General features: G+C 43.6%; 1 protein-coding gene across 3 annotated transcripts in view; it reads left to right on the top strand.

Annotated features, from left to right (window-relative positions):
- The window catches only part of amfra (autocrine motility factor receptor a), a 75,180-nt gene that overhangs the window by 35,656 nt on the left and 12,950 nt on the right, over nt 1-26,574 (top strand). For 2 of the 3 annotated variants that reach the window (XM_068049719.1, XM_068049717.1), the window contains 5 exons: nt 1,127-1,237; nt 10,988-11,178; nt 14,400-14,503; nt 15,592-15,726; nt 15,831-15,914. In XM_068049719.1, the coding sequence (XP_067905820.1) occupies nt 1,127-1,237; nt 10,988-11,178; nt 14,400-14,503; nt 15,592-15,726; nt 15,831-15,914 (625 nt within the window). The remainder of the gene's footprint in view (nt 1-1,126; nt 1,238-10,987; nt 11,179-14,399; nt 14,504-15,591; nt 15,727-15,830; nt 15,915-26,574) is intronic. The other variant, XM_068049718.1, reaches the window with a different exon arrangement.

The following is a 26,574-nucleotide window of genomic DNA, read 5'->3' as shown; positions in this document are numbered from 1 at the left end:
GTTTGCAGGACTATTGAATGACAGACAGGTGCGTCTTTCAGTTTTAGGCAGCAAAAGGGGGAATGGTCAAGCCTAGCACTTAAAAGGTTACAAAAATAATGGAGTCAGGGTTTGGGAACTTGTGTCTGTGAGGAGGTGTGATCATCAATTCAGGTTTTTGTTGTACATATTTGACTTCAGTTTGAGATTGAAGAGAAAGAAATCAATATGGTTTCCTTCTTACTAAGATTTACCTAATGGGCATAGCAGAAACAAGTAAATCATTTTCTACTTCAAATCTCAATCTGAGGAGTTCATTTTTTTTTAAATGTAGATGTGCAAATACAACAAAACTTTCAAGGGAGCAAAATAGTGGCAGTAGTATTTAAAAACCGACCAGCAGAGTCACTTCTGTTGTGTGGGATACAAGGCGGGGGGTATGGTAAGGGTCGGTATGTGTGGTGGGGAAGGTGTGACACCCTTTATGTTAACATTACATACAGTACCTAAGTCACAGCTATGTGCAGGCATGGATAAGATTCAGTCTTCTAAGTACATTGTCTGTGACTGAGCCCACTGTCAGCAGCACAATTTCCAATACTTATTGCAATAAATGGAATATATAATCACAATTAATTAAATATGAAATGATTATCAATATAAATAAATAAGTGCACCAAATTTTAAATTTCAGTTTTTTTTGTCGTCCTTATATCCAATTTGCATCATGTATATAATTGAGAGTTACATCATCTATACAATCTTTGATTATGTTTCTAAGTTTGAAATCCAGCTTTCATTGACCAGCTTTGAGAAGATTGAAAGGACGCATCATATGTTACTTCCGTGTATCAGTCCAGAATACTATTTTCAAGTGGGCTGAGTAAACTTGCATACTGGGGCCAGGCAACAGAGCAATTGGTAAACACTTTGAACAAAAGTTTATTTTTAATGAGACATAATTGGGCTGCAGATGTGAATCTGTGGGTCAGGAGCTGTCATTACTGTGATTTGTTAAAGTATAAAATTAGTAAATTACGAATGAATAGCTAAAAGTAACAAATGATGAGAGAATCTGAAGTCACATTCCCACAGACCAACTGGGATTAACCATTCTAAATCCATGAATTAACTTTTTATTTGACAGGTTTGCTGCTGCCACTCCTGAAGAATTGGCTTCTAACAATGATGATTGTGCCATCTGTTGGGACTCGATGCAGTCTGCACGCAAACTCCCGTGTGGTCATCTCTTCCACAAGTATGTAATCCACCATTTATACTTGCCAATAGGTTGGGCTGGGCAGATTTTTATTTTGCAACTGTGAAGTGGAGAAAATTTTGCAAGGTGCAATCTCTTTGTTTCCTCGTACAATAATTTATTTCTGATACCTCTCAATTCAGGCCCCCACACCTCACGAAATTGGGCGTAGGTGCTGCTAGGTTTCTGCTTGTTTGGCTTGTGCATTATAGCTACTAAGTAGTACTTAGGAATGCAGTTAGCCTTTTGTTTTAAAACCTCTGCTCATCCTTTTCCTACCTGATCACTCTTCGGAATCCTTAGACAGCATGATGAAGGCTAAAAATTCTGTGTGGCCACCTCTGGCCAGCTGTGTAGAGGTGTCACATTATGGTGTCCTCTCTTTGTTAATTCTAATTGCTGTACATTAACACTGCTAACTCCCCAGGTGCCTCTGGTTAAATGTACTTGTGTAATACTGAGCCAGGGTAGCAGTGGACTTTCTAAAGTTGGTCTCAGTGCTGTTGGGATAGGGGAGGAGTTGGTTAAGGTTCCTACTCAATTGTTGCTTCGTGACCTCCAGTTGTCTGTGAATGTCTCGTGGAGTGTACTGGGTTTGATTATAGTGTTCCTGTGGTAAAATAGCTTGGATTTTAATGACTGGACTCACGGATGATGATTTGAGTGATGATCTGTAGTTTTGTGCCTTTGGGACCATAATCCAACTGTAGTCAAAGATGATGGGGGGGGAAAAATCAGGTGTGGAAGGAATTATTTTGATTTGTATATTTTACAGCAATTTCTAGATAAGTTACAAACATGTAAAGGGATTGTTTTTTCCTCTAATATTGATAAATTAGTTTGAGCTTGGTTGATTTCACAGCTGTGATTCATTTTCATGTATGTTCCATGTATCTTTCAGTACAAATGTGCAAATTTGTATAATTTGTGTATGTATACAATATATAATCTATACATACAAATAGATACTGTTTAAATGTATAAAAGTGTGTTTGTGACTATACACCGTTTAAGTGTTGCTTCCTAAGTTATCAATGGTGTTGTGCAAACTTATGGTCACAAAATGAAGTCACAGGAGGGGAATGGACAGGGTTGTCGTTTGATGTCTGCTATAAAGACTCAGGACAGATAAAAGATGACATTTTATACAGTGGGATAAGATTAGAGATACTACAGTTAATGTAGTAATAATAGGTGATGACAACCAACTTCACACAGACTGAGTATCTTAATTGAAATGTGATGACCTGAATTGGTAGATGTGGTACAAGGCTGCTTCTTGGGACAATGGCATAAATCTCACTGCAGAATCTCATTTGGACTTGGTTCTTGCAAATCTTCTCTTTGGCCTCCTTGTTTCGAGAGACAATGGGTAAGCGCTTGGAGGTGGTCAGTGGTTTGTGGAGCAGCGCCTGGAGTGGCTGTAAAGGCCAATTCTTGAGTGGCAGACTCTTCCACAGGCGCTGCAGATAAAATTGGTTGTCGGGGCTGTTACACAGTTGGCTCTTTGCTTGCACTTCTGCCTTTTTTTCCTGCCAACTGCTAAATCTCTTCGACTCGCCACTCTTTAGCCCCGCCTTTATGGCTGTCCGCTAGCTCTGGCAATCACTGGCAACTGACTCCCACGACTTGTGGTCAGTGTCACAGGACTTCATGTCGCGTTTGCAGACGTCTTTAAAGCGGAGACCTGGATGGCCGGTGGGTCTCATACCAGTGACGAGCTCGCTGAACAATGTGTCTTTGGGGATCCTGCCATCTTCCATGTGGCTCACATGGCCAAGCCATCTCCACGCCACTGGCTCAGTAGAGTGTATATGCTGGGGATGTTGGCTGCCTCGAGGACTTCTGCGTTGGAGATACGGTCCTGCCAGCTGATGCCAAGTATTCTACGGAGGCAGCGAAGATGGAATGAGTTGTGATGTCGTTCTTGGCCTGGACAATATATGTGAGCCTTGCTGCCCTAGAGCAAGGTGCTGAGGCAAATAAAACGTAATAAAAACATTTAATATCAAAACAATGAAATAATGGTTATGGAGCAGATTAAGCTGTCAAGGTTGAGAATGGCAGAGTAATTGCGTGTGAAGTTAAAATAAATTGTTTAACTGTATTCAAGAAGGAAATAGCAGGCTTATAATCCAGTTATTGTAGTATGTGGACTGTTTGAGGATTTTTAAGTCAGCGTAATGGAAGCACTTGATACTTGAGAAGGAGACTAATAAATTAACTACTTATGCTGCTTGTGGGCTACTGCGTCTAAATGATCACCACATTTATCTATATAACAGTGATTCTATTCCCAATAAATTGCATGTGAAGCACTGAGAGACATGATAAATTGCTATATAAACACAAGTTACTTTCCTTTTTCTGCGAGAGTATAGAAGTGAGTTACACAAGTGATCCTAAATATAAAGAGAAGGATCTTTGATAAAAGATTACAGAAGCTTAAACTCTGCCGGTCAGAGAGAAGGCTAAGGAATGACCTGAAGTTATCTTTTATTTGGTCGTGGGATGTGAGCGTCGCTGGCTAGGCCAGCATTTATTGCCCATTCCCGAATTGCCCTCGACAAGGTAGTGGTGAGCTGCCTTCTGAACCGCGGCAGTAGAGCATGGCTACCTGACCCGAATCCGATGGGACCCGACGACATGTGTCTGGTTCGGGTCGGGTTGCTCTTCCGGGTCCAGTATTCGGGGTCGGGTCGGGTTGGGTCGAACGTACTCTATCACCACCCCCGGTACGTGGCTCCAATATTAATATACTTTTTGGACTTGAAAGGTTGTTAAGTTACAGTTTTTTTTTTAAGCTTGTGCAGATAAGCAACAAAGTGAAAAACAGATGCTAGATTAACTGATGGTCAGGCATGGGGAAAAAATGAAAGGACTCAGGCCGGGTCAGGCTCGGATCGGATGTGGGTCTGTCTGACTCGGGTCAGGTTTCATTTGCAGACCCAAGCTGGCCTTTACGCTGCAGTCCTTGGGATGCAAGTGAACCAATAGTGCTGTTTGGAAGCAAATTCCAGGTTTTTGATCCAGTGACAGTGAAGGAATGGTGATCTAGTTGCAAGTACAGATGTTGTGGCTTGGAGATGAACTTGCAGGTGGTGGTGTTCCTGTGCATCTGCTGCCCATGTCCTTTTAGGTGGAAGGTGCTGTCGAAGGAGCCTTGGTAAGTTGCTGCTGTGCATCTTGTATGTGGTATATGCTGCTGCTGCTGGGCATCAGTGGTCAAGGGAGTGAATGTTGAAGGTGGGAGATGGGGTGCCAATCAAGCAGGCTGCTTTGTCCTGGATGGTGTCGAGCTTCTTGAGTATTGGAGCTGCACCCATCCAGGCAAGTGGAGGATTGGAGAATTGCTAACGTTGTACCTCTGTTTAAAAAGGGAGCAAAGGATAGACTGAATAATTACAGGCCAGTCAGTCTAACCTCAGCAGTGGGCAAATTATTGGAAACTATTCTGCGACACAGGATGAACTGTTACTTAGAAAGGCACAGGTTAATCAAGGATAGTCAGCATGGATTTGTTAAGGGAGGATCTTGTTTGACAACTTGATCGAATTTATTGAAGAGGTAATAAGATAGATGAGGGTAGTGCATTTGATGTGGTTTACATGGATTTTAGCAAGGGTTTTCACAAGGTCCCGCATGGCAGATTTTTTTTTTTAAATAAATAAAATCCCATGGGATCCAGGGAAATGCAGCACGGTGGATACAAAATTGGCTCAGTGGCAGGAAACAAAAGGTAATTGACGGCTATTTTAGCAACTAGAGGGCTGTTTCCAATGGCGGTCTACAGGGCTCAGTGCTGGGTCCCCTGCTTTTTGTGGTGTATATTAATGATTTGGATGTAAATGTAGGGGGCATGATCAAGAAGTTTACGGATGACACAAAGATTGGCCGTGTGGTAGATAGCGAGGATTGCTGTAGGCTGTCGGAAGATATTGATGGTCTGGTCAGGTGGGCAGAAAAGTGGCAAATGAAATTCAACTTGGAGAAGTGTGAGGTGATGCATTTGGGGAGGTCAAACAAGGCAAAGGAATACACAGTTAATGGGAAAATACTGAGACATGTAGAGGAAGTAAGGGACCTTGGAGTGCATGTCCACAGATCCCTGAAGGTAACAGGACAGGTCGATAGGGTGGTTAAGAAGGCATATGGAATCCTTTCTCTTATTAGTCTAGGTATAGAATACAAGAGCAGGGAGGTTATGTTGGGACTGTATAACTTATTGGTTAGGCCACAACTTGAGTACTGTGTGCAGTTCTGGTCACCTCATTACAGAAAGGCTGTAATTGCAGTAGAGAGGGTACAGAGGAGATTTACGAGGATGCTGCCAGGACTGGGAAAATGCAGCTATGAGGAAAGATTGGATAGGCTGGGGTTGTTCTCCTTGGAACAGAGAAGGCTGAAGGGAGAGCTGATTGAAATGTACAAAATTTTGAGGGGCCTGAATAGACTGGAGGTGAAGGGTCTATTCACCTTAGCAGAGAGGCCAGTGATGAGGGGGCACAGATTTAAAGTGCTTGGTAGAAAAATTAGAGGGAGATGAGGCAAAACCTTTTCCCCAGAGGGTGGTGATGGTCTGGAACGCACTGCCGGAGAGGGTAGTTGAGGCAGAGACCCTCAACCCATTCAAAAGGAGTCTTGATATGCACCTCAAGTGCCTTAACCTGTAGGGCTACAGACCAAACGCTGGAAGGTGGGATTAGAATAGGTGGATCGTTTTACAGGCGACACAACGCGATGGGCCAAATGGCCTATTTCTGTACCTTAAACTTTCTATGATTCTGTATGATTGATTCCATATTCCATCACACTCCTGACCTGTGTCTTGTAGATGGTAGACAAGCACTGGGGAGGCAGGAGGTGAGTTACTTGTCTCAGAATTCCTAGCCTCTGACATGTTCTTGTAGCCGCAGTATTTGCATGGCTGGTCCAGTTCAGGTTCTGGTCAATGGTAACCTCCAGGATGTTGATAGTGGGGGATTCAGAAATGGTAATACCATTGAATGTCAAGGGGAGATGGTCAGATTATCTCTTGATTTAGATGGTCATTGTCTGGCACTTGTGTGGCATGAATGTTACTTGCCACCTATGAGACCAAGCCTGGATGCTGTCCAGGTCTTGCTGAATTTGGACATAGAACATAGAACAGTACAGGCCCTTCGGACCACGATGTTGTGCCGAACCTTTAACCTACTCTAAGATCAAACTAACTACCTACCCTTCATTCTACTATCATCCATGTACCTATCCAAGAGTCGCTTAAATGCCCCTAATGTATCTGCTTCTACTACCACCGCTGGCAGCGCATTCTACGCACCCACCACTCTGTGTAAAGAACCTACTTCTGACATTTCCCGAAACCTTCCTCCAATCACCTTAAAAGTATGTCCCCTGGTGATGGCCCTTTCCACCCTGGGAAAAAGTCTTTGGCTATCCACTCTATCTATGCCTCTCATCATCTTGCACCCCTCTATCAAGTCACCTCCCATCCTTCTTCGCTCCAATGAGAAAAGCCCTAGCTCCCTCGATCTTTCTTCGTTGAAAATGCCCTCCAGTCCAGGCAGCATCCTGGTAAATCTCCTCTGCACCCTCTTTAAAGCTTCCTCATCCTTCCTATAATGAGGCGACCAAAACTGAACACAATATTCCAAGTGTGGTCGAACCAGGGCCTTATAGAGCTGCAGCATAACCTCGCGGCTCTTAAACTCAATCCCCCTGTTAATGAAAGCCAACACACCATACGCCTTCTTAACAACCCTATCAACTTGGGTGGCAACTTTGAGCGATCTATGCACATGGACCCCAAGATCCCTCTGTTCCTCCACACTACCAAGAATCCTGTCTTTAAGCCTGTATTCCGCATTCAAATTCGACCTTCCAAAATGAATCACTTCACACTTTTCCAGGTTGAACTCCATCTGCCACTTCTCAGCCCAGCTCTGCATCCTGTCAATGTCCCGTTGCAACCTACAACAGCCTTCCACACTATCCACAACTCCAGCAACCTTCGTGTCATCGGCAAACTTGATAACCCAGCCTTCCACTTCCTCATCCAAGTCATTTATAAAAATCACAAAGAGCAGAGGTCCCAGAACAGATCCTTGTGGACCACTGGTCACAGAGCTCCATGCTGAATACTTTCCATCTACTACCACCCTCTGACTTCTATGGGCCAGCCAATTTTGTATCCAGACAGCCAACTTTCCCTGAATCCCATGCCTCCTTACTTTCTGAATGAGCCTACCATGGGGAACCTTATCAAACGCCTTGCTAAAATCCATATACACCACATCCACTGCTCTTCCTGCATCAATGTGTTTTGTCACATCTTCAAAGAATTCAATAAGGCTTGTGAGGCATGACCTGTCCCTCACAAAGCCATGCTGACTGTCTCTAATCAAACCATGCTTTTCCAAATAATCATAAATCCTGTCTCTCAGAATCCTCTCCAATAATTTGCCCACTACCGATGTAAGACTGACTATAATTCCCAGGGTTATCCCTATTCCCTTTCTTGAACAAGGGAACAACATTTGCCACCCTCCAATCATCCGGTACTACTCCAGTGGACAGTGAAGACGCAAAGATCATCGCCAAAGGCGCAGCAATCTCTTCCCTTGCTTCCCGTAATATCCTTGGGTATATCCCGTCTGGCCCCGGGAACTTATCTGTTCTCATTTCATTCAAAATTTCCAGCACATCCTCCCTCTTAACCTCAACCTGTTTGAGCATATCAGCCTGTTCCACGCTGTCCTCACAAACGACCAGGTCCCCCTCACTAGTGAATACTGAAGCAAAGTATTCATTTAGGACCTCCCCTACCTCCTCCGACTCCAGGCACAAGTTCCCTCCACTATCCCTGATTGGCCCTACCCTCACTCTGGCCATCCTCTTGTTCCTCACATAAGTGTAGAACGCCTTGGGATTTTCCTTAATCCTACCCGCCAAGACTTTTTCATGTCCCCTTCTAGCTCTCCTAAGTCCATTCTTCAGTTCCTTCCTGGCTACCTTGTAACCCTCTAGAGCCCTGTCCGATCCTTGCTTCCTCAACCTTAAGTAAGCTTCCTTCTTCCTCTTGACTAGCTGTTCCACATCTCTTGTGCTTCCTTCACCCTACCATCCCTTCCCTGTCTCATTGGGACAAACTTATCCAGCAGTCGCAGCAAGTGCTCCCTAAACAACCTCCACATTTCTGTCGTGCATTTCCCTGAGAACATCTGTTCCCAATTTATGCTCCCCAGTTCCTGCCTAATAGCATTGTAATTCCCCCTCCCCGAATTAAATATTTTCCCATCCCGTCTGCTCCTGTCCCTTTCCATGACTATAGTAAAGGTCAGGGAGTTGTGATCACTATCACCGAAATGCTCTCCCACCGAGAGATCTGCCACCTGGCCTGGTTCGTTGCCAAGCACCAAGTCCAACATAGCCTCCCCTCTAGTCGGCCTATCTACATATTGAGTCAGGAAACCTTCCTGGACACACCTGACAAAAACTGCTCCATCCAAACTATTTGCACTAAGGAGGTTCCAATCAATATTAGGGAAGTTGAAGTCACCCATGACAACAACCCTGTTACTTCTGCACCTTTCCAAAATCTGCCTCCCAATCTGTTCCTCCATGTCTCTGTTGCTATTGGGGGGTCTATAGAAAACTCCCAACAAAGTGACTGCTCCTTTCCTGTTTCTGACTTCCACCCATAATGACTCATAGACAAACCCTCCTCGACGACCTCCCTTTCTGCAGCTGTGATACTATCCCTGATTAACAATGCCACTCCCCCACCTCTTTTACCTCCCTCCCTATTCCTTTTGAAACATCTAAACCCCGGAACATCCAACATCCATTCCTGCCCCTGTGATATCCACGTCTCCGTAATGGCCAGAACATCGTAGCTCCAAGTACTGATCCATGCTCTCAGTTCATCACCCTTATTCCTGACACTTCTTGCGTTTAAAATAGACACACTTCAACCCATCATACTGACTGCAACTTTGCCCTGTCAACTGTCTAACCTTCCTCACAGACTCTCTGCACTCGGTATCTGCCTGTTCAACAGCTACCCCATCACCTGATCCGTGGCTGCGGTTCCCATCCCCCTGCCAAGCTAGTTTAAACCCTCCCAAAGAGCTCTAGCAAACCTCCCGCCCAGGATATTGGTGCCCCTCCAGTTCAGATGCAACCCGTCCTTCTTGTACAGGTCCCACCTTCCCCAGAAGGTATCCCAATGATCCACATATCTGAATCCCTCCCTCCTACACCAGTTCTGTAGCCACGTGTTCAGCTGCACTCGCTCCCTGTTTCTAGCCTCACTAGCATGTGGCACCGGTAACAATCCTGAGATTACTACTCTGCTCGTCCTGCCTTTCAGCTTCCAACCTAACTCCCTATATTCGCTTTTCAGGTCCTCATCCCTTTTCCTAGCTATGTCATTGGTACCGATATGTACCACGACCTCTGGCTGCTCCCCCTCCCCCTTAAGAATCCTGTGGACTCGATCCGAGACATCCCTGACCTTGGCACCCGGGAGGCCACATACCTTCCGGGAGTCTCGATCGCGACCACAGAATCTCCTGTCTGTTCCTCTAACCATTGAATCTCCTATCACTATCGCTCTCCTATTCTCCCCCCCTTCCCTTCTGAGCCACTGAGCCAGGCTCAGTGCCAGAGACCTGGCCACTGTGGCTTTCCTCTGGTAGGTCCCCCACCCCCACCCCCCCCCCCCCCAACCAACCGTATCCAAAACGGTATACGTATTATTGAGAACGGCCACCGGGGATCCCTGCACTGTGCGCTTATTCCCTTTCCCTCCCCTGGCGGTCACCCAGCTACCTTTATCCTGTAACTTAGGTGTCACTACTTCCCTATAACTGCTCGCTATCACCCCCTCAGCATCCTGCATGATCCGCAGTTCCTCCAGCTCCATTTCCCTAACCCGGTCTGCGAGGAGCTGGAGTTGGGTGCACTTCTCACAGGTTGACATAGGCTGCTTCAGTATCTGAGGAGTCTCGAATGGTACTGAGCGTTGTGCAATTATCAGCGAACATCCCCACTTCTGACCTTATGATGGAGGGAAGGTCATTGATGAAGCAGCTGAAGATGGTTGGGCCTTGGACACTACCCTGAGGAACTCCTGCAGTGATGTCCTGGGACTGAGATGTTTGACCTCCAACAACCACAACCATCTTCCTTTGTGCTCGGTATGACTCTAACCAGCAGAGTGTTTCCCCGATTCCCATTGACACCAATTTTGATAAGGTGCAGATAAAGTGAACCCTGAATGCTTCTTCATGGGAAGTCAGATTACAAGGACTAGAGGGCATTAATTTTAGTTGTTAGAGAAAAAATATTGTTCCAAGAATTTTGAGCTTCTGGAATGGACATGTCAGAACAGTGGAATCAGAATGGTAGGGGGTTTAAAGCACAAATGAATGTGTCAGATGAGTAAGAGCATTCGGAAAATTAGCCTTGATAAGCTTTTCCTGCTCTTAACTTTTTCCATTTTAAAACAAGAGCTCCTATTTTGCCATTTGTAATGTATAAGTACACATAAGATCATCCATCATTGGGTACGAATGTAGTCTACATCTGAATGAATTTACCACTGATTATGTTTCATCTTTGTGAGTTTGTTACAACCAATATCTCAGAATCCATCAAGTAACTTCATATCTAAGGTGGGTCATTTGTATATCCGTTGTAGGTTTTTATGTAGCAACTGACTTTGTCTGTCTGTGGTTACATCACTAGTTCCTGTCTGCGTTCCTGGCTTGAGCAGGACACTTCTTGTCCCACCTGCAGAATGTCGCTCAATATTAATGAAGACAACCATGCTGGCGACCCTCGACAGCGAGACAATCTGGATGAGAATATAGGGCCTGTGCCAGATGTGGAGGGAAGGCCACATCTTAACCATCACAACCATTTCTTCCATTTTGATGGTAAGCTGCTCATGTTTAATAAGCATTTACCATAACCTTGTATACACTTTTCTTAAAATTGTCAAAACAGCTGTAAAATTATTAGTTACCACCTAGTAATTTGGGAGATTGGAGTAACAAACATTTCATTCACCAAAAATAACATCTTCACTACAGGAAGTGAATCTTAAAGGAAGTGTAATGTCTTTTGGTATAGATTGCTGGTGGATGGGAACATTGACCATGTTTGAAGGAAAGATTTGGAATAGGGCTTAAAGGATTGGTGGAGCTTTAGAAACTAAGAACGGTGCGAAGGGAAAGCTGGGTGAAATTCTGAGGTAAATAAGTAGATGAGAAGGCTTATGCCATTTTTATGGAATTGCTAACTAACCAGGGGCCAATGTCTCCCCATTCCCAATACTCTGGGATTTATTTTCCCAAAGGGTAGGCATAATCTGGTTTGAGCACTCTAATTCCAATTTCTTTTTCATAAGATGCAACAACATGATAGACAATATCATTTCAGCACAACTCAACATGGGAACCATGTCTAAGTTATACAGGGAATTGCTTAAGGTAAATTATGATTGGGTCAAATGTTGTTAAAGAACCCACGGTTGACTGTATTACAGGGTTGGTACACTGTGACTGAATGTGACTACATATCAACAGTAACAGTTGTAAGATAGCTATGTCAGCTGAGTATATAACTGATATGGAAGTATTCCTCCTTCAGCATCTCATTGTTTATATACATTCAGAAACTTAACTGGAGTAGCCATATAAATACTGTGACCTGCTCTTGTAGCCAGAGGCTAGGAATTCTACAGCAAGTAATTCACTTCCTGACTACCCAAAGCCTGTCCACTATACAAGGCACACATCAGGAGTGTGCTGGAATACTCTCCACTTGCCTGGGTGAGTGCAGCTCCAACAGCACTCAAAAAGAAGCTCAACAATATCCAGGACAAAGCAGCCTGCTTGATTGGCACTTCATCTACCACATTAAATATTCACTGGTGCACTACAGGCACACAGTAGCAACAGTGTGTATCATCTATAAGATGCACTGCAGCAACTCAACAAGGCTCCTTTGACAGCAACTTCCAAACCTGTGACCTGTACCACCTAGAAAGACAAGGGCAGCAGACGCGTGGGAACATGGTCGTGGAAACTGCTAGCTTTAAAAAAAAAAGAGCTGTTAATTCTTCAGTTACTCTCAGGGCCACATTCCCTAGCTTGATTCTTGTATAACAGTAATCTGTTAGTCACTTACTGCCTCTCTTGTGTGTGACGACAAGCACACTCCATCATTACAAAAATAACTGCAAAATAATACTGAAGATCTTCCCTCTACAGCTTCCAGCCTAATAGTCCCGCAACCCCAGACAGCCCGCTTCTACCTCCTTCCTAAAATCCACAAACAGGACTATCCTGGCAGATCCATTGTTTCAGCCTGTTCCTGCCTCACTGAACTTATTTCTTCCTATCTTGACTCTATCTTTTCTAGCCTGGTTCAGTCTCTTCCCACCCACATCTGTGACTCTTCTGACACCCTGTGTCATTTTAACAATTTCCAGTTTCCTGGCTCCAACTGCCTCCTCTTCACTATCTCTCCACCTCCATTCCCCCACCAGGACGGTTTGAGGGTTCTCGTCGTCTTCCTTGAACAGAGGCCCAACCAGTCCCCATGCACCACCACCCTCCTCCGCCTGGCTGAACTTGTTCTGACATTGAACAACTTCTCCTTCAACTCCACTCACTTCCTTCAAGTAAAAGGGAAAGCTATGGGTACCTGCCTGGGTCCTAGTTATGCCTGTCTTTTGGTGGGATATGTCGAACATTCCTTGTTCCAGTCCGACTCAGGCCCCCTCCCCCATTCATTATAAGCCCATTGACTCCCACAGCTACCTCGACTTCACTTCACACCTTGCCTCTTGTGAGGACTCCATTCCATTCTCCCAGTTTCTCTGTCTCCTATGCATCTGCTGTGATGCAACCTTCCATGACAGCGCTTCCGATATGTCTTTTTTCCTCAACCGAGTATTTTCCACCCCCCCCACCGACTAAGGTTGACAGGGCCCTCAACCGTGTCTGCCCAATTTCCCACACCTCTACCCTCACCCCTTCCTCTCCCTCCCTCCCAGAACCGCGTCAGGATTCCCCTTGTCCTCATTTTCCACCTCATCAGCCTTCACATCAAAAGGATCATCCTCCGCCATTTCTACCATGTCAAGCGTGATGCCACTATCAAACACATCTTCCCTCTCCCCTCTCCTGTCAGCATTCTGAAGGGATCGTTCCCTCCGTGACACCCTCGTCCACTCATCCCCTTCCCACGGCACCTTTCCATACAATCGCAGGAGGTGTAACACATGCCCTTTTACCTCCTCTCTTCTCACTATCCCAGGCCCCAAACACTCCTTTCAGGTGAAGCAGCGATTTATTTGTACAAGTTTCAATTTAGTATACTGTATTCGCTGCACACAATGTGGTCTCCTCTACATTGGGGAGACCGAACGCAGATTGGGTCACTGCTTTGCAGAACACCTCCGCTCAGTCCGAAAGCATGACCCCGAGCTTCCGGTTGCTTGCCATTTCATGCCCACATATCTGTCCTGGGCTTGCTGCAGTGTTCCAGTGAACATCAAGGCAAACTCGAGGAATAGCATCTCATTTACTGATTAGGCACGCTGCAGCCTGCTGGACTGAACATTGAGTTCAATAATTTCAGAGCATGATGGGGGCCCCCCTTTTTATTTTCAGCTTTTTAAATTTTAATTTGTTTCATCGTTCATTTTTTTTTTAAACATGTGCCTGCCCACTTTTTTTTTCATGTTTGTGCTTTGGGCTAGGGCTGTTCATTTTTCTGTCCATTAACACCCTCTCTGCACTAACACTTTGTCTTTCAGCACACCATTAACACACTGTTTGCCTTTGCTCCATGACCACCTGGTCAGTTATTCTGTGACCCTGTTCTATCAACACCTTTAACTTTTGTTGTCGCTTGCCTCACCCCTGCTTTATTTGCTTAAAATCTATTACATTGCTAACCTTTGCTAGTTCTGATGAAGAGTCACTGACCTGAAACATTAACTCTGCTTCTCTCTCCACAGATGCTGCCAGACCAGCTGAGTATTTCCAGCATTTCTTGTTTTTATTAGATTTCCAGCCTATGCCGTATTTTGTTTTTATTTATTATAAAACTGAATACCCTGATTATTGCTGTTGATACATTACAGGATCTCGGATTGCAAGTTGGCTGCCTAGTTTCTCAGTGGAAGTGATGCATACAACGAATATCCTTGGCATTGCACAAGTGAACAATTCTCAACTCAACGCTATGGTACGTCCAAACGGAGAATACAGTGTATTCTATTAATACGTCATTGTTCATTTCCTTGTGTACAAATCAATAATGACTCTGGAATCTCAAAGGTGTCTCAGTGGTATATAGCAGATTGTTCTATGAACATCCTGCGATGTAGGGTAATAGAGGTGGGTTTGCTGCTGCTATTTCTGACCATGGTTCCTGATCACATTTCAGTGGAGGTAGCTGCCATCTTTATCTCTAGGAGGCACCAAGTTTAAACTAGAGCTGAACCGGGGACAGACCAACATGGAGAAAGCCTGAAAGCAGGTTGTCTGCCTTTTGCTGCTCCCAGTCTTAGCTGAGCCGTGCATTATAGCATGGACATCTTCGTAGTGATTTATTTTCTGTTTTTTCTATTTCTGCATCAGGTAGAGGCCATCAGATTATGATCATTCCACAGGATTGTGACTATGAAACATCTTTTACAATAGTGTAATTGAAGGGGAAGCATCATCTACACTGACCCTATTATCCTAAATGTTAACAGGAGATATCGATGCACATAATGGTGTCTTCCAGTCAACCTTTGCTCTAAGTTTTAGAGCTGCTGGTCGAGCCAAGCTGGGGTTACATTTTTTATGTTGAACCCCTGCTGTTGAGTAATCAAGGTCCATATTTGTTTATTTTCATATTTGGAATGCTAAATAAGTTATTGAGCTAGGTATGTCAACTAACTGATTTTTTTTTTGTTGTGGTATACTGTTGAGCAGCTGTATGGTGGTCTGCTTCATCCTAAACAAATTTTTGATGGGACCACTGAGATGTGATAGAGATAAATTGGTACTAAGATAGTCAAATGTATCCTACTTGGTTCTGTCTTTATTGGGCCTCTGGTGGTGTGTTTGATTCACCGAGAGACTACACTGAGTTTGCAACTTTCTTGTTGGCATAATAAATTGAAAATTCAAGCTATAATTATTTATACAAGGAAATACCATCCAAATATTATCCTCAGTATGTATTAATTTGGAGTGATAGATTTATTCCCCATGGGTTAATGCAGAGTTATGGGAATTTGTTGCCTTTCTCGAGTGTAATTATTGCATCATTACTTCCTACAGGCTCATCAGATCCAAGAGATGTTTCCCCAGGTTCCATATCCTCTTGTCCTCCAAGACCTACAGCTAACACGTTCCATAGAAATCACCACCGATAATATACTAGAAGGAAGAATTCAGGTCCCCTTTCCCCAACAGGTTAGTGTAGCTTTTTATTTACCTGTATTTAATTATGCCATATATTTATTAAAACTTCTGTTATCTATTACTCATCTCCCTGCCCCTTCAATGCACTTCAACAGCGACAAGAAAGTAGACCAGCGTTGAATGGTCCAGTTGTGGAGGAGGACGACGGTCAGCCAGGCAATTCAAACAGTGACGAGCAGGTAAATCAAATTCAGCAGTACATCTTGATTATTCAAGACTTGGAATACTGCTCTTCTGCAGGGGGAAACTCTTCGAGCACCTCTTGCATAAGCAGACAGGATATAATAAAAAGCTGTCATTTAGGTGAGGTCTTGGTCTCTCTTTATCGATACTGAGATGGTCAGTGCTTCTTCCAAATTTCAGATTTGCCACATTGTACAATTTTCTTCTCATTTCAAATCGCACTGAAATCAAGACTGATCCCATTGTCTATAATGTATTCTTTTGCACTACCTGCCCTTATTGACTGGCTCTTCACCTTTTGAAACACCAGCTATATTTACAGCAAATGGGTTTGTCATGTGAAAGAAAAAGATTCTCAAAACTGGACATCAGTTACTTTTCCTTTCTTGTCTTTTCTCCCTCCTGCAATTGTCAGGCCTTTAAAAACTAAGCTTGGTGTCACCCAGCATTATCTAAAATAAAAGCAAAATACTGCAGATGCTGGAAATCTGAAATAAAAACAAGAAATGCTGGAAATACTCAGGTCTGGCAGCATCTGTGGAGAGAGAAGCAGAGCTAACGTTTCAGGTCAGTGACCCTTCAGAACTGGTAAATATTAGAAATGTAAAAGATTTTAAGCAAGTAAAGCAGGGGGTGGGGCAAGAGATCACAAAAGAGAAGGTGTTGATAGGACAAGGTCACACAGAATAACTGACCAGAAGGTCATGGAGCAAAGGCAAACGGTATGTTAATGGTGTGCCGAAAGACAAAGCGTTAGTACAGAGAGTGTGTGAATAGACTGTAAAACACAAAGCACTCCAAGCACTAACATTAAAAAAAATTTAAAAAACAAACAGTGGGTAGGCCCAGTAGAAACAAACTAAATGCACTAAAAAACCTAAAATAAAATAACCAAATAAAAAAAAATAACTAAACATAAAAAGTGAGGGGCCATCATGCTCTGAAATAATTGAACTCCATGTTCAGTCCGGCAGGCTGTAGCATGCCTAATCAGTAAATGCGATGCTGTTCCTCGAGCTTGCATTGATCACTGGAACACTGCAGCAATCCCAGGACAGACGTGAGCACGAGAGCAGGGGGGGTGGGTGTCGAAATGGCCAGCAACCGGAAGCTGGAGCTCATGCATATCGACTGAGCGGAGGTGATCCGCAAAGTGGTCACCCAATCTGTGTTTGGTCTCCCCAATGTAGAGGAGCTCACATTGTGAGCAGCAAATACAGTATACTAAATTGAAAGTACAAGTAAATCGCTGCTTCATCTGAAAGGAGTGTTTGGGGCCTTGGATAGTGAGGAGAGAGGAGGTAAATGGGCAGGTATTACACCACCTGCAACTGCAGGGGAAGGTGCCGTGGGAAGGGGACAAGGTGGTGGGGGTAATGGAGGAGTGGACGAGGGTGTCGCAGAGGAAACGATCCCTTCGGCATGCTGACGGGGAAGGGAGGGGTAGATGCGTTTGGTGGTTGCATCACGCTGGATGTGGCTGAAGTGGTGGAGGATGATCCTTTGGATCTGGAAGCTGGTGGAATGGCAAGTGAGGACAAGGGGAACCCTGATGTGGTTCTGGGAGGGAGGGGAAGGGGTGAGGGTAGAGGTGCACGGTTGAGGGCCCTGTCAACCACAGTGGGGGGAATCCTCGGTTGAGGAAAAAGGAAGACCGATCCGAAGCACTGACATGGAAGGCAACATCAGAGCAGATGTGTCTGAGACTGAGAAACTGGAATAGAGTCCTTACTGGAGGCAGGGTGTCAAGAAGTGTAGTCGAGGTAGCTGTGGGAGTCGGTGGGCTTATAATGAATATTAGTAGACAACCTATCCCTGGAGATGGAGACAGAGAAGTTGTTGAAGGGAAGGGAAGGAAAGTGTCAGACATGGGCCATGTGAAGATGAGAGGAGGGTGGAAATTAGAAGCAAAGCTGATAAAGTTTTCTGGTTCCGGGTGGGAGCAGGAAACTGCACCGATACAATCATCAGTATACCGGAAAAAAACTTGGGCGAGGGGGCCTGAGTAGGACTGGAACAAGAAATTTTCGACATAACCCACAAAAAGACAGGCATAACTTGGACCCAGGTGGGTACCCATAGCAACACCTTTTACTTGAAGGAAGTGAGTGGAGTTGAAGGAGAAGTTGTTCAATGTGAGAACAAGTTCAGCCAGGCGGAGGAGGGTCGTGGTGGATGGGGACAGGTTGGGCCTCTGTTCAAGGAAGAAGTGGAGAACCCTCAAACCGTCCTGGTGGGGGAATGGAGGTATAGAGAGATTGAATGTCCATAGTGAAGAGGAGGCAGTTAGGGCCAGGAAACTGAAAATTGTCAAAATGCCGTAGGGATCAGAAGAGCCACGGTTGTAGGTGGGAAGAGACTGGACCAGGGGAGAAAAGATTGAGCCAAGATAGGAAGAAATAAGTTCAGTGGGGCAGGAACAGGCTGAAACAATGGGTCTGCCAGGACAGTCCTGTTTGTGGATTTTAGGAAGGAGGTAGAAGCGGGCTGTCCGGGGTTGCCAGACTGAGATTGAACATTGTAGAGGGAAGATCTCCAGAGGAGATGAGATCAGTGACCGTTCTGTGGATAGTAGCTTGATTTTCGGTGGTGGGGTAATGGTCTGGGGGAAGTAGGAAGAAGTGTCTGAGAGTTGGCATTGAGCCTCTGATTTTACCCTTAGAAAATAGGCGACATGTTTAGATAGAGGATCTGGATCGGCGCAGGCTTGGAGGGCCGAAGGGCCTGTTCCTGCGCTGTAATTTTCTTTGTTTTCTTTTGTTCTCTGCAAGGTAGAGGTTGGTACGCCAGACAACAACAGCACCACCCTTATCTGCAGGTTTGATGACAATGTAGGGGTTAGACCTGAGAGAATGGAGTGCAGCAAGTTCAGAGGGGGGCAGGTTCGAGTGAGTGAGGGGAGCAGAGAAATTGAGACGGCCAATGTCTTGCCGACAGTTTTCAATGAAAAGATCAAGAGCGGTTAAGAGGCCAGAGGGAGTGGTCCAGGTAGAGGGATAATGCTGGAGGCGGGTGAATGGGTCTGCTAGTCAGGGGAGGACTCCTTGTCAAAGAGGTGAGCCTGGAGGCGAAAGCAACAGAAGAAAAACTCAACGTCATGCCAAGCATGAAATTCATTGAGGTAGGGGCGCAAGGGGATAAAACGGAGTCCTTTGCTGAGAACAGAACGTTCAACGTCAGAGGGGAAAGCCAGAGGGTATAGTGAATTACCCGGCAAGGGGTCAGATCAGAAGGGATGGGGTCAGAGGGAAGTGAATGGGAAGAAGGATCTGGAGGGGCATTAGTCCCCATCAGCTGCTTGAGCTTGTGTTCCTTAACGCCTGAAAGGAAGAAAAAAGTTGGATAAGACAAAGGATGAAATGAAATTGCAGGTTGGAACAGCTTTGAGATAAGGTGAGGCGGTGCTTCTGGAGAGAGTTCCAGTGTGTACATGTGGCGGCGCACGGCACTGAGCGTGAATCTCAGGATGCTGCAAAGAACAGCAGTCCAAGGAAAGTTGTATTTCGCGGAGATGCCTATAATCCTGGGTCATTATCTAAAATACCTTGTCGTCTTTTACCATTATTCGCCTTGGTAGTATCCTGCTTTGTTGGTCTTCATCTTTTATCTTGGTGTTCTACTTATATATTAAAAAAAAGTATTGCACTTTATTTTTATAATTGCAAGCAGTTGTAGTTAGACAGCTGATTGAACCTTCCTAAATGGTTCTGGGGCTTCAGATGGATTTTCTGTAACGTTGCAGTCTTTCTCTGTTGAAATTGGGCATTCCCTGAGATCTGTCGCTATTGGCATGAACGTGTCCCATTTAACCCGAGCTGTAATTACATAATTAAAAATTTACTTTCCTCAGATTTTAATTATTTTACCTTTGAAACTCTGACTTTGACATTGAACAACATGGAAGATATGAAAGAAAGGCATGTGCGATAATTGTTAACTGTCCAAGGCCCTCCAAAAATGAATCCTGAATTTCTAAAATTATACTATTCGTTGTTTAAGCTTTTTTTCAAAGCACCCTGCTTTAATTACTGGTAAGTGGAAGGCTTAGTATGGCCATGAGTTCAGATAAACGCTAGTTTATATGGAATGTTAGGTATTTCCATTAAGTGTTTGGTTTTATAAGCCTTTAATTCAGATTTGCACGATTTGAGGCTAAAAATTATAATCTCATTCTTTCAAAATTGTCACCTTGTGTGTCTCGCATGTTTCCTATTTCAGAGGCAACCTGATTCCAGCGCTGAACCAATTCTGTGATTCATCACTGGGAGGCATATGTGTTTGAGTATGGTTTTTATTTATAACGATAGCAACAGCTTGTATTTATTTAGCTTCCTTAATGTAATAAAACATCCCAAAATGCTTTACAGGAGTGATATAAAGGTCAAAATTTGACACCCAACTACATAAGGCAATGTTAGGGTAGATGGCCAAAAGCTAGGTCAAAGAGGTAGGTTTTAAGGAATGTCTTAAAGGAAGAAAGACAGATTGAGGGGCAGAGGTTTAGGGAGGAATTCCAGAGCTTGGGGCTTAAGACTGCTGAAGGCATAGCCACCACTGATGGCACAATTAAAATCGGGAATGTTCAAGAGGTAAGTGCAGATATCTGAGGGTTGTGGGCCTGGAGGAGATTACAGAGCTATGGAGGGGCGAGGCCATGGAGGAATTTGAAAACAAATGAGAACTTTAAAATTGAGGCATTGCTTAAACAGGATCCAATGTATGTCAGGGAGGACAGGGTGATAGACACGGGCAGCAGAGCATTGGGTGACCAAGTTTGCAGAGATAAAATGTTAGAGACCAGCTAGAAATGTGGTGGAATAGAAAAGTCTAGAGGGAACAGGCCTGAATGAGAGTTTCAGCAGCAGAGGAGCTGAGCCAGGGCAGCATCGGGCAATATTGCTGAGGTGGAAATAGGCAATCATTGTGATGGCATGGATATGTGATCGGAAGCTCATTTTGGCATCAGATCTGACGCAAAGGTTGCAAACAATCTGGTTCCGCCTCACACAGTTGTCAGAGAGAGGGATGGAGTCAGTAACTAGTGTTAACGACCAAGATGGGAGGAGTGCGCTGTTCATTCTAGTTCTACTTCTCCACAGGTTGCAACATATGTTTAACTTTTTTCCCACTTACCGATAGTCAATCATAGACTCTATTTTTATCCCAGAATGAAACATGCTAATCAGATTTCTTTAAACAAGAAAGTTATCAATTTATTAATAAACCAGTCTTAACCAGTAATGAAGTAAAGCATAAACACAGATTGCAATATTAAAGTTCCCTTTTTACCATAGCCCCTCACACTGACACTCTCACACATACGCAGGTTAACCAGAAAAATAAAGGGATTTTTATTTTTAGACTTCTATTACAGACAAAAAAAAAACACTTTGGCTGAATACTTGCTCCGTCTTGAAGAAACAGCAGATGAGATGTGGATTTCCAAAACTGGCATATAGTCTCGCCTCCAAGATGGGTCACTGGGATCTTTTTAGAACAGTGCTTTTCAGGCAGCTTTGGGAAGTAATTTAACAGGCTTTTCTTCAAAGACAGGAGATGAGTTGACACGGGACTTCTTGGGTCTTTTAGAGAGGTGCTGGAAAATTGAGCTGGGTTGTGGTCTTCTCTCCTTACTTAGGAATTCTCTTCTCTTCTCTCCTTGGAAGTTCTCTTTCCTCTCCTTGGAAGTGCTCTCCCTTTTTATACAGTTCAAGCCCAACTCAAAGCAATTCAAAAGCGAAACTGACAGCAGGTGCTCAACCTTTTGACCTCCATCAGTCTTGACCTGTCACTTCTTTTGTAAACAACTTCTCCAGGTGTCCAAAGTTCTCTGTTGTTTATTGAGCTGGTAGTCAGGTGGTTTCCCAGAAAGGCTTGTTTTCCTCAAGACCTCAGTGCCCCTTTTAAAAAAAAAAATCCAGGGACTCTTTTTTTTAATCAAACAAGTGGCCTTTACATGACCCCCTTTGAAAACCTCAAAGTTTAACATTTCTTCAATCTTTCAAAAATAAATCTTCAAAAAATACATTTAACAAAACAGAGGCACTTTCATAACACTAGGAAATGAAATTTTTAGCGGGGACTAAAAACAGCAGCTTTGGTCTTCCCAATATTTAATTGGAGGACATTTCTGCTCATCCAATACCGAATGCCGGACAAGCAGTCTGATGATTTAGCAACAGTGGAGAAGAGACATGGTGAGATAGAGCTAGATGTCAGTGTAGTTGTGAAAACTAACGTTGCACTTTTGATTTGATTGGGTGTTCTGTCTACTCAAAATCAATATGGTTTTTGAAACATTGAGGTCACATGTTCATAGATTTATTCAGCATGTAGTACATGCAACAGTACATAAACATACACTTAAAAGGTAATACTTAAAATCACACCTGATGGTTGCATACTCGAGCACATTGCAGTTCTGAGCCCAATATTTTAGGCTGTTCAAACATTAAGAATCCGATTGCTCATTACTATATACCATTTTTTTAATACACTTTTAAGCTACAGGTTCCTCATTAAAATGTTACTATATGGCAAGCTACACAGAATCCATATGGATTGAAATAAAAGATAGGAAGGGATTGGTCATGTTTGAATATACTACAGACTACCTAATCGTGGATATGAAATTGAGAAGAAATATATAAAATGTGAAATGAATAAGGGACGTAGAATAATAATCTTGGGAGATATTAACAGTCTCCAAGTAAACTGGCAAAAGATAGCAAAAGGGGTACAGGGATTGGGATTTTTGTGCAGGACTCATCTAGAGTGGGAGCATTGCAGGATTCAATAATGAGAAATGAACCAGAACAGATCAACAAAGTAAGCATCAAAGAACATCTGTACAGTAGCAATCACAACATAATGAGGCTTAAGTTAAAGATTGAGAACAACATAAGTAAGACAAAGACCAAAGTAATAAATTGGGGAAACAAAGCTGAGAATAGAACTAGGGAGAATTTACTGACACAAAGAAATAGTACAGCCATTGGAAACATTTAAAACGGTGATCAATAGAGTCCAAGAGAAATATAACCTCCTTTAAAAAAGCAAGAAAAAACTAGCCAGTAATGATGCACCATGGATACATAAAGAAATAAGCAAGAATAATGCAAAATTGAACCTAAAGAAAAAGGCATACACTAAATATACACACAACAAAGGCAAAGATTACAAAGGGAATATAAATAGGTTTGGAAAAAAGACAATAACACCATCAGTAAGGTTAAGAGAAACTATGAAGTTAAGTTATCATGGAATATAAAAAGAAATGTAATGTATTCTAAAGACACGTAAGTAACAAAAAATCAGCTTAGGGATAGGGCCACAAAGAGACATGATAAATTCATGGCAAAATTGCAGAAGTATAAATTCATTTATTTTGCCTTGATATTTACTCAGGTGACTAACCTGGTGAACAGAATAAAGATATAAAGACATATAAGATTGGATGTTGGGAGGGTGGTAGATAACTGATAAACTAATCAAACTCTGAAGGTAAAACCCTGGTCTGGGTAGATTGTATCTGAACAAATTATAGGCATTATTAATTTACATTAAAAAAATTAGAAAAGTGAATAGTGCCAGAGGCCTGGAGGACAGCTAATTTGATTCCTATATAAAAAGGAGATAGAACAAGTCCAAGGAACTTAACTATTTTTATTCATTTGTGGGATGTGGGCGTCGCTGGCTAGACCAGCATTTCTTGCCCATCCCTACTTGCCCTTGAACTTAATGGCTTGCTAGGCCATTTTGGAGGGCATTTAAGAGTCAACCAGTTGCTGTGGGTCTTGTGTCACATGTAGGCCAGACCAGGTAAGGATGGCAGGTTTCCTTCCATAAAGGGCATTAGTGAACTGGATGGGTTTTTACAACAATCAGTAATGGTTTCATGGTCACCATTAAACTAGCTTTTGATTGAATTCAAATGTCACCATCTGCCATGGTGGGATTCGAACCCATGTCCCCAGAGCATTAGCCAGGGCCTTTGGATTACTAGTCCAGTGACATTACTACTACACCACTGCCTCTCTGCAATTAGCTTGACATCAGTGGTAGAAAAGATTATAAGAACAGAAGAAATAGGAACAGGAGTAGGCCATTTGGCCCCTCGAGCCCGCTCTGCCATTCAGTAAGATCATGGCTGATCTGACCATGGCCTCAAGTCCATTTTCCTGCCTGCCCCCATAACCCATGACTCCCCTGTGCATCAAAAATCTGTAATTCAGCCTTGAATATATTCAATGACCCAGCCTCCACTGCTCTCTGGGGTAGAGAATTCCAAAGACTAACTATCCTCAGAGAAAAAAATTCCTTCGTGTCTTCATTTTAAATAGGGGACACTTTTTTTTTCTAAACTGTGCCCCAGTTTTAGGTTCCCTCACAAAGTGAAGCATCCTCTCAGTATCTACCCTATCAAGCTTCTCAGAATCTTATTTGTTTCAATAAGATCACCTCTCATTCTTCTAAACTGAGTACAGGCCCAACCTGCTCAACCTTTCCTCAAAGGACAATCCATCATCCCAGGAATCAGCCTGGAATCCTTAATTGAAAATGTAAGACAAAAACATATGGAAACTGAAAATAGAGTGGTCAGCGCAGATTTCAAAAGGAAAGGTCATGGTTGACCAACCATACTGAACTCTTTGAAGTAGCAGAAAGGTTAGTTAACAATAATGCAGTAGATGTTAATATATTTAAATGATAATATATTTGAATTTCCAACAAAGCCTTCAGAAGGTTCGACTTGGGCTGCGTTTGCTGACAACGCAGCCACTAGGTGACGTTGCACTGGCACAGGCACAAATGCAGCCTGTTCAACTAAAACGTCAACTAAAATGTTCAGGCAGCTGCCCGGACTGAAGATGGTGCTGCTCAAATATTCGCACAAAAGCAATGTAAGCAAATGGCCGGAGAGATCGGCTGGCTGCGGGGGCGGGGGGGAAATGGCTGGACAGATCGAAGGGATGGGTGAATTGCCTGAGAGCGCGGGCGGGGGTGCAGGAGGAGAACGCACCCGCCGCCACAACGGTCTTCGGCAGCTCCCCCCCGCCCCGCGCTCTTCCGCCCCGTTATGCAATGACGTCATCTGGGCATGCGCCAACCAGTCCTGGGAATTTACATGATGACGTCATCCACACATGTGCTAACCGGTCCTGGCAATGTGAAACGGAATGCAGCGCACGCGCAGTTAGCAGGAGCCCGTTTGCACATGTGCGCAGGTTGGCGCAGTCAGATGACATCCCTGCCGGCTGCGTTGTCAAGAATCACTTTGTATGACTTATGAATAAGGTGGAGTTCGGACAAGTAGCAGAAAGGGTAAAATAAAAGAAAAATACTGCAGATGCTGGAAATCCGAAACAAAAGAAAAAAGTGCTGGAAATACTTAGATGGTCTGGCAGCATCTGTGGAGAGAGAAGCAAAGTTAACGTTTCAGGTCAGTGACCTTTCATCTGAACTAGCAGAAAAGTTAGTAAGCTGGCCCCAAAACAAAAAACAGTAGATGTTAAAGGTAGTTAACTAGATTGGCAAATGGTGGGAAGTGCCACAGGATTGGTGCTGGACCCACTGTACACCATTTACATAAATAATTTGGACTTGGATATTGGAAGTACAATTTTAAAATTTGCGAGTGACATTTGGGAGGTGGGGGGGTGTAGTTAATAGTGAAGGACTGTGACAAAATGCAGAATGGGTGTGTAATTGCCATATGAACTTCACTATAGTTAAGTGTGAGGAACTATATTTTGGTCTTCACATACTGTTTAGAAAATAAATTTCTAACTGGTTGAAGATGTGTATCTGGGGTACAGATACACATCATTAAGTAGCAAAATAGATTAATAAGGCCATTTAAAAAAAAACAAGCAAGCCATGGGGATTCATTTCTAGAGGGATAGAATTGAAAAGCAGAGAAGTTATATTAAATTTGAAATAGAACCTTGGCTATGCTACACTTTGGGGAGTGCTGCGAACGGTTTTTAAAAGGGCATTGAGGCACTGGAGAAGATGCAAAACGATGTTCTGGAATGATACCAGAACTGAGGGATTATACCTGTCAGGAAAGATTGAACCGGCTTGGTGTTCTCTTTTTCTAGAAAAGAGGATTCTGGTAACTTGATATTTTATTTTAGAGTATGAAAAGATTTGATTGGTTCAATGTAGAGAAGATGTTTCCACTCGCTGGCGAGTCCAGAACTAGGGGCCGTAAATATAAATCATAACTAATAAATCCAATAACAAGTTCAAGAAAACTTTTTTGGACCCAGAGTAACAAGAACGTGGAACTCGCTACCACGTGCAGTATTGAGACAAATAGCTTAAATGATTTTAAGCGGAAGCTAGTTAAGCAAATGAAGGTAAAAGAAATAGAAGGATATTACAGAATTGTTGCAGTGCAGAAGGCGGCCATTCGGCCCATCCTGTCCACACCGTCTTTCTGAAAGAGCAGTTCGCTCTGTTCCATTCCCCTGCCTTCTCCCCGTAACCCTGCACATTCTTCCTTTTCAAATAACAGTCTAATTGCCTTTTGAATACTTCAATTGAACCTGCCTCCACCACACTCTCAGGCAGTGCATTTCAGAACTTAACCACTCACTGCGTGAAAAAGCTTTTCCTCATGTCACTTTTTTGCTTTTCAGACCAAATACT

This window comes from Heterodontus francisci, chromosome 17 (assembly GCF_036365525.1).
Source record: "Heterodontus francisci isolate sHetFra1 chromosome 17, sHetFra1.hap1, whole genome shotgun sequence".
NCBI classification, from domain to species: domain Eukaryota; kingdom Metazoa; phylum Chordata; class Chondrichthyes; order Heterodontiformes; family Heterodontidae; genus Heterodontus; species Heterodontus francisci.
Note: the sequence above shows the minus strand (reverse complement) of the source record. Positions and strands in the feature narration are given on the sequence as shown.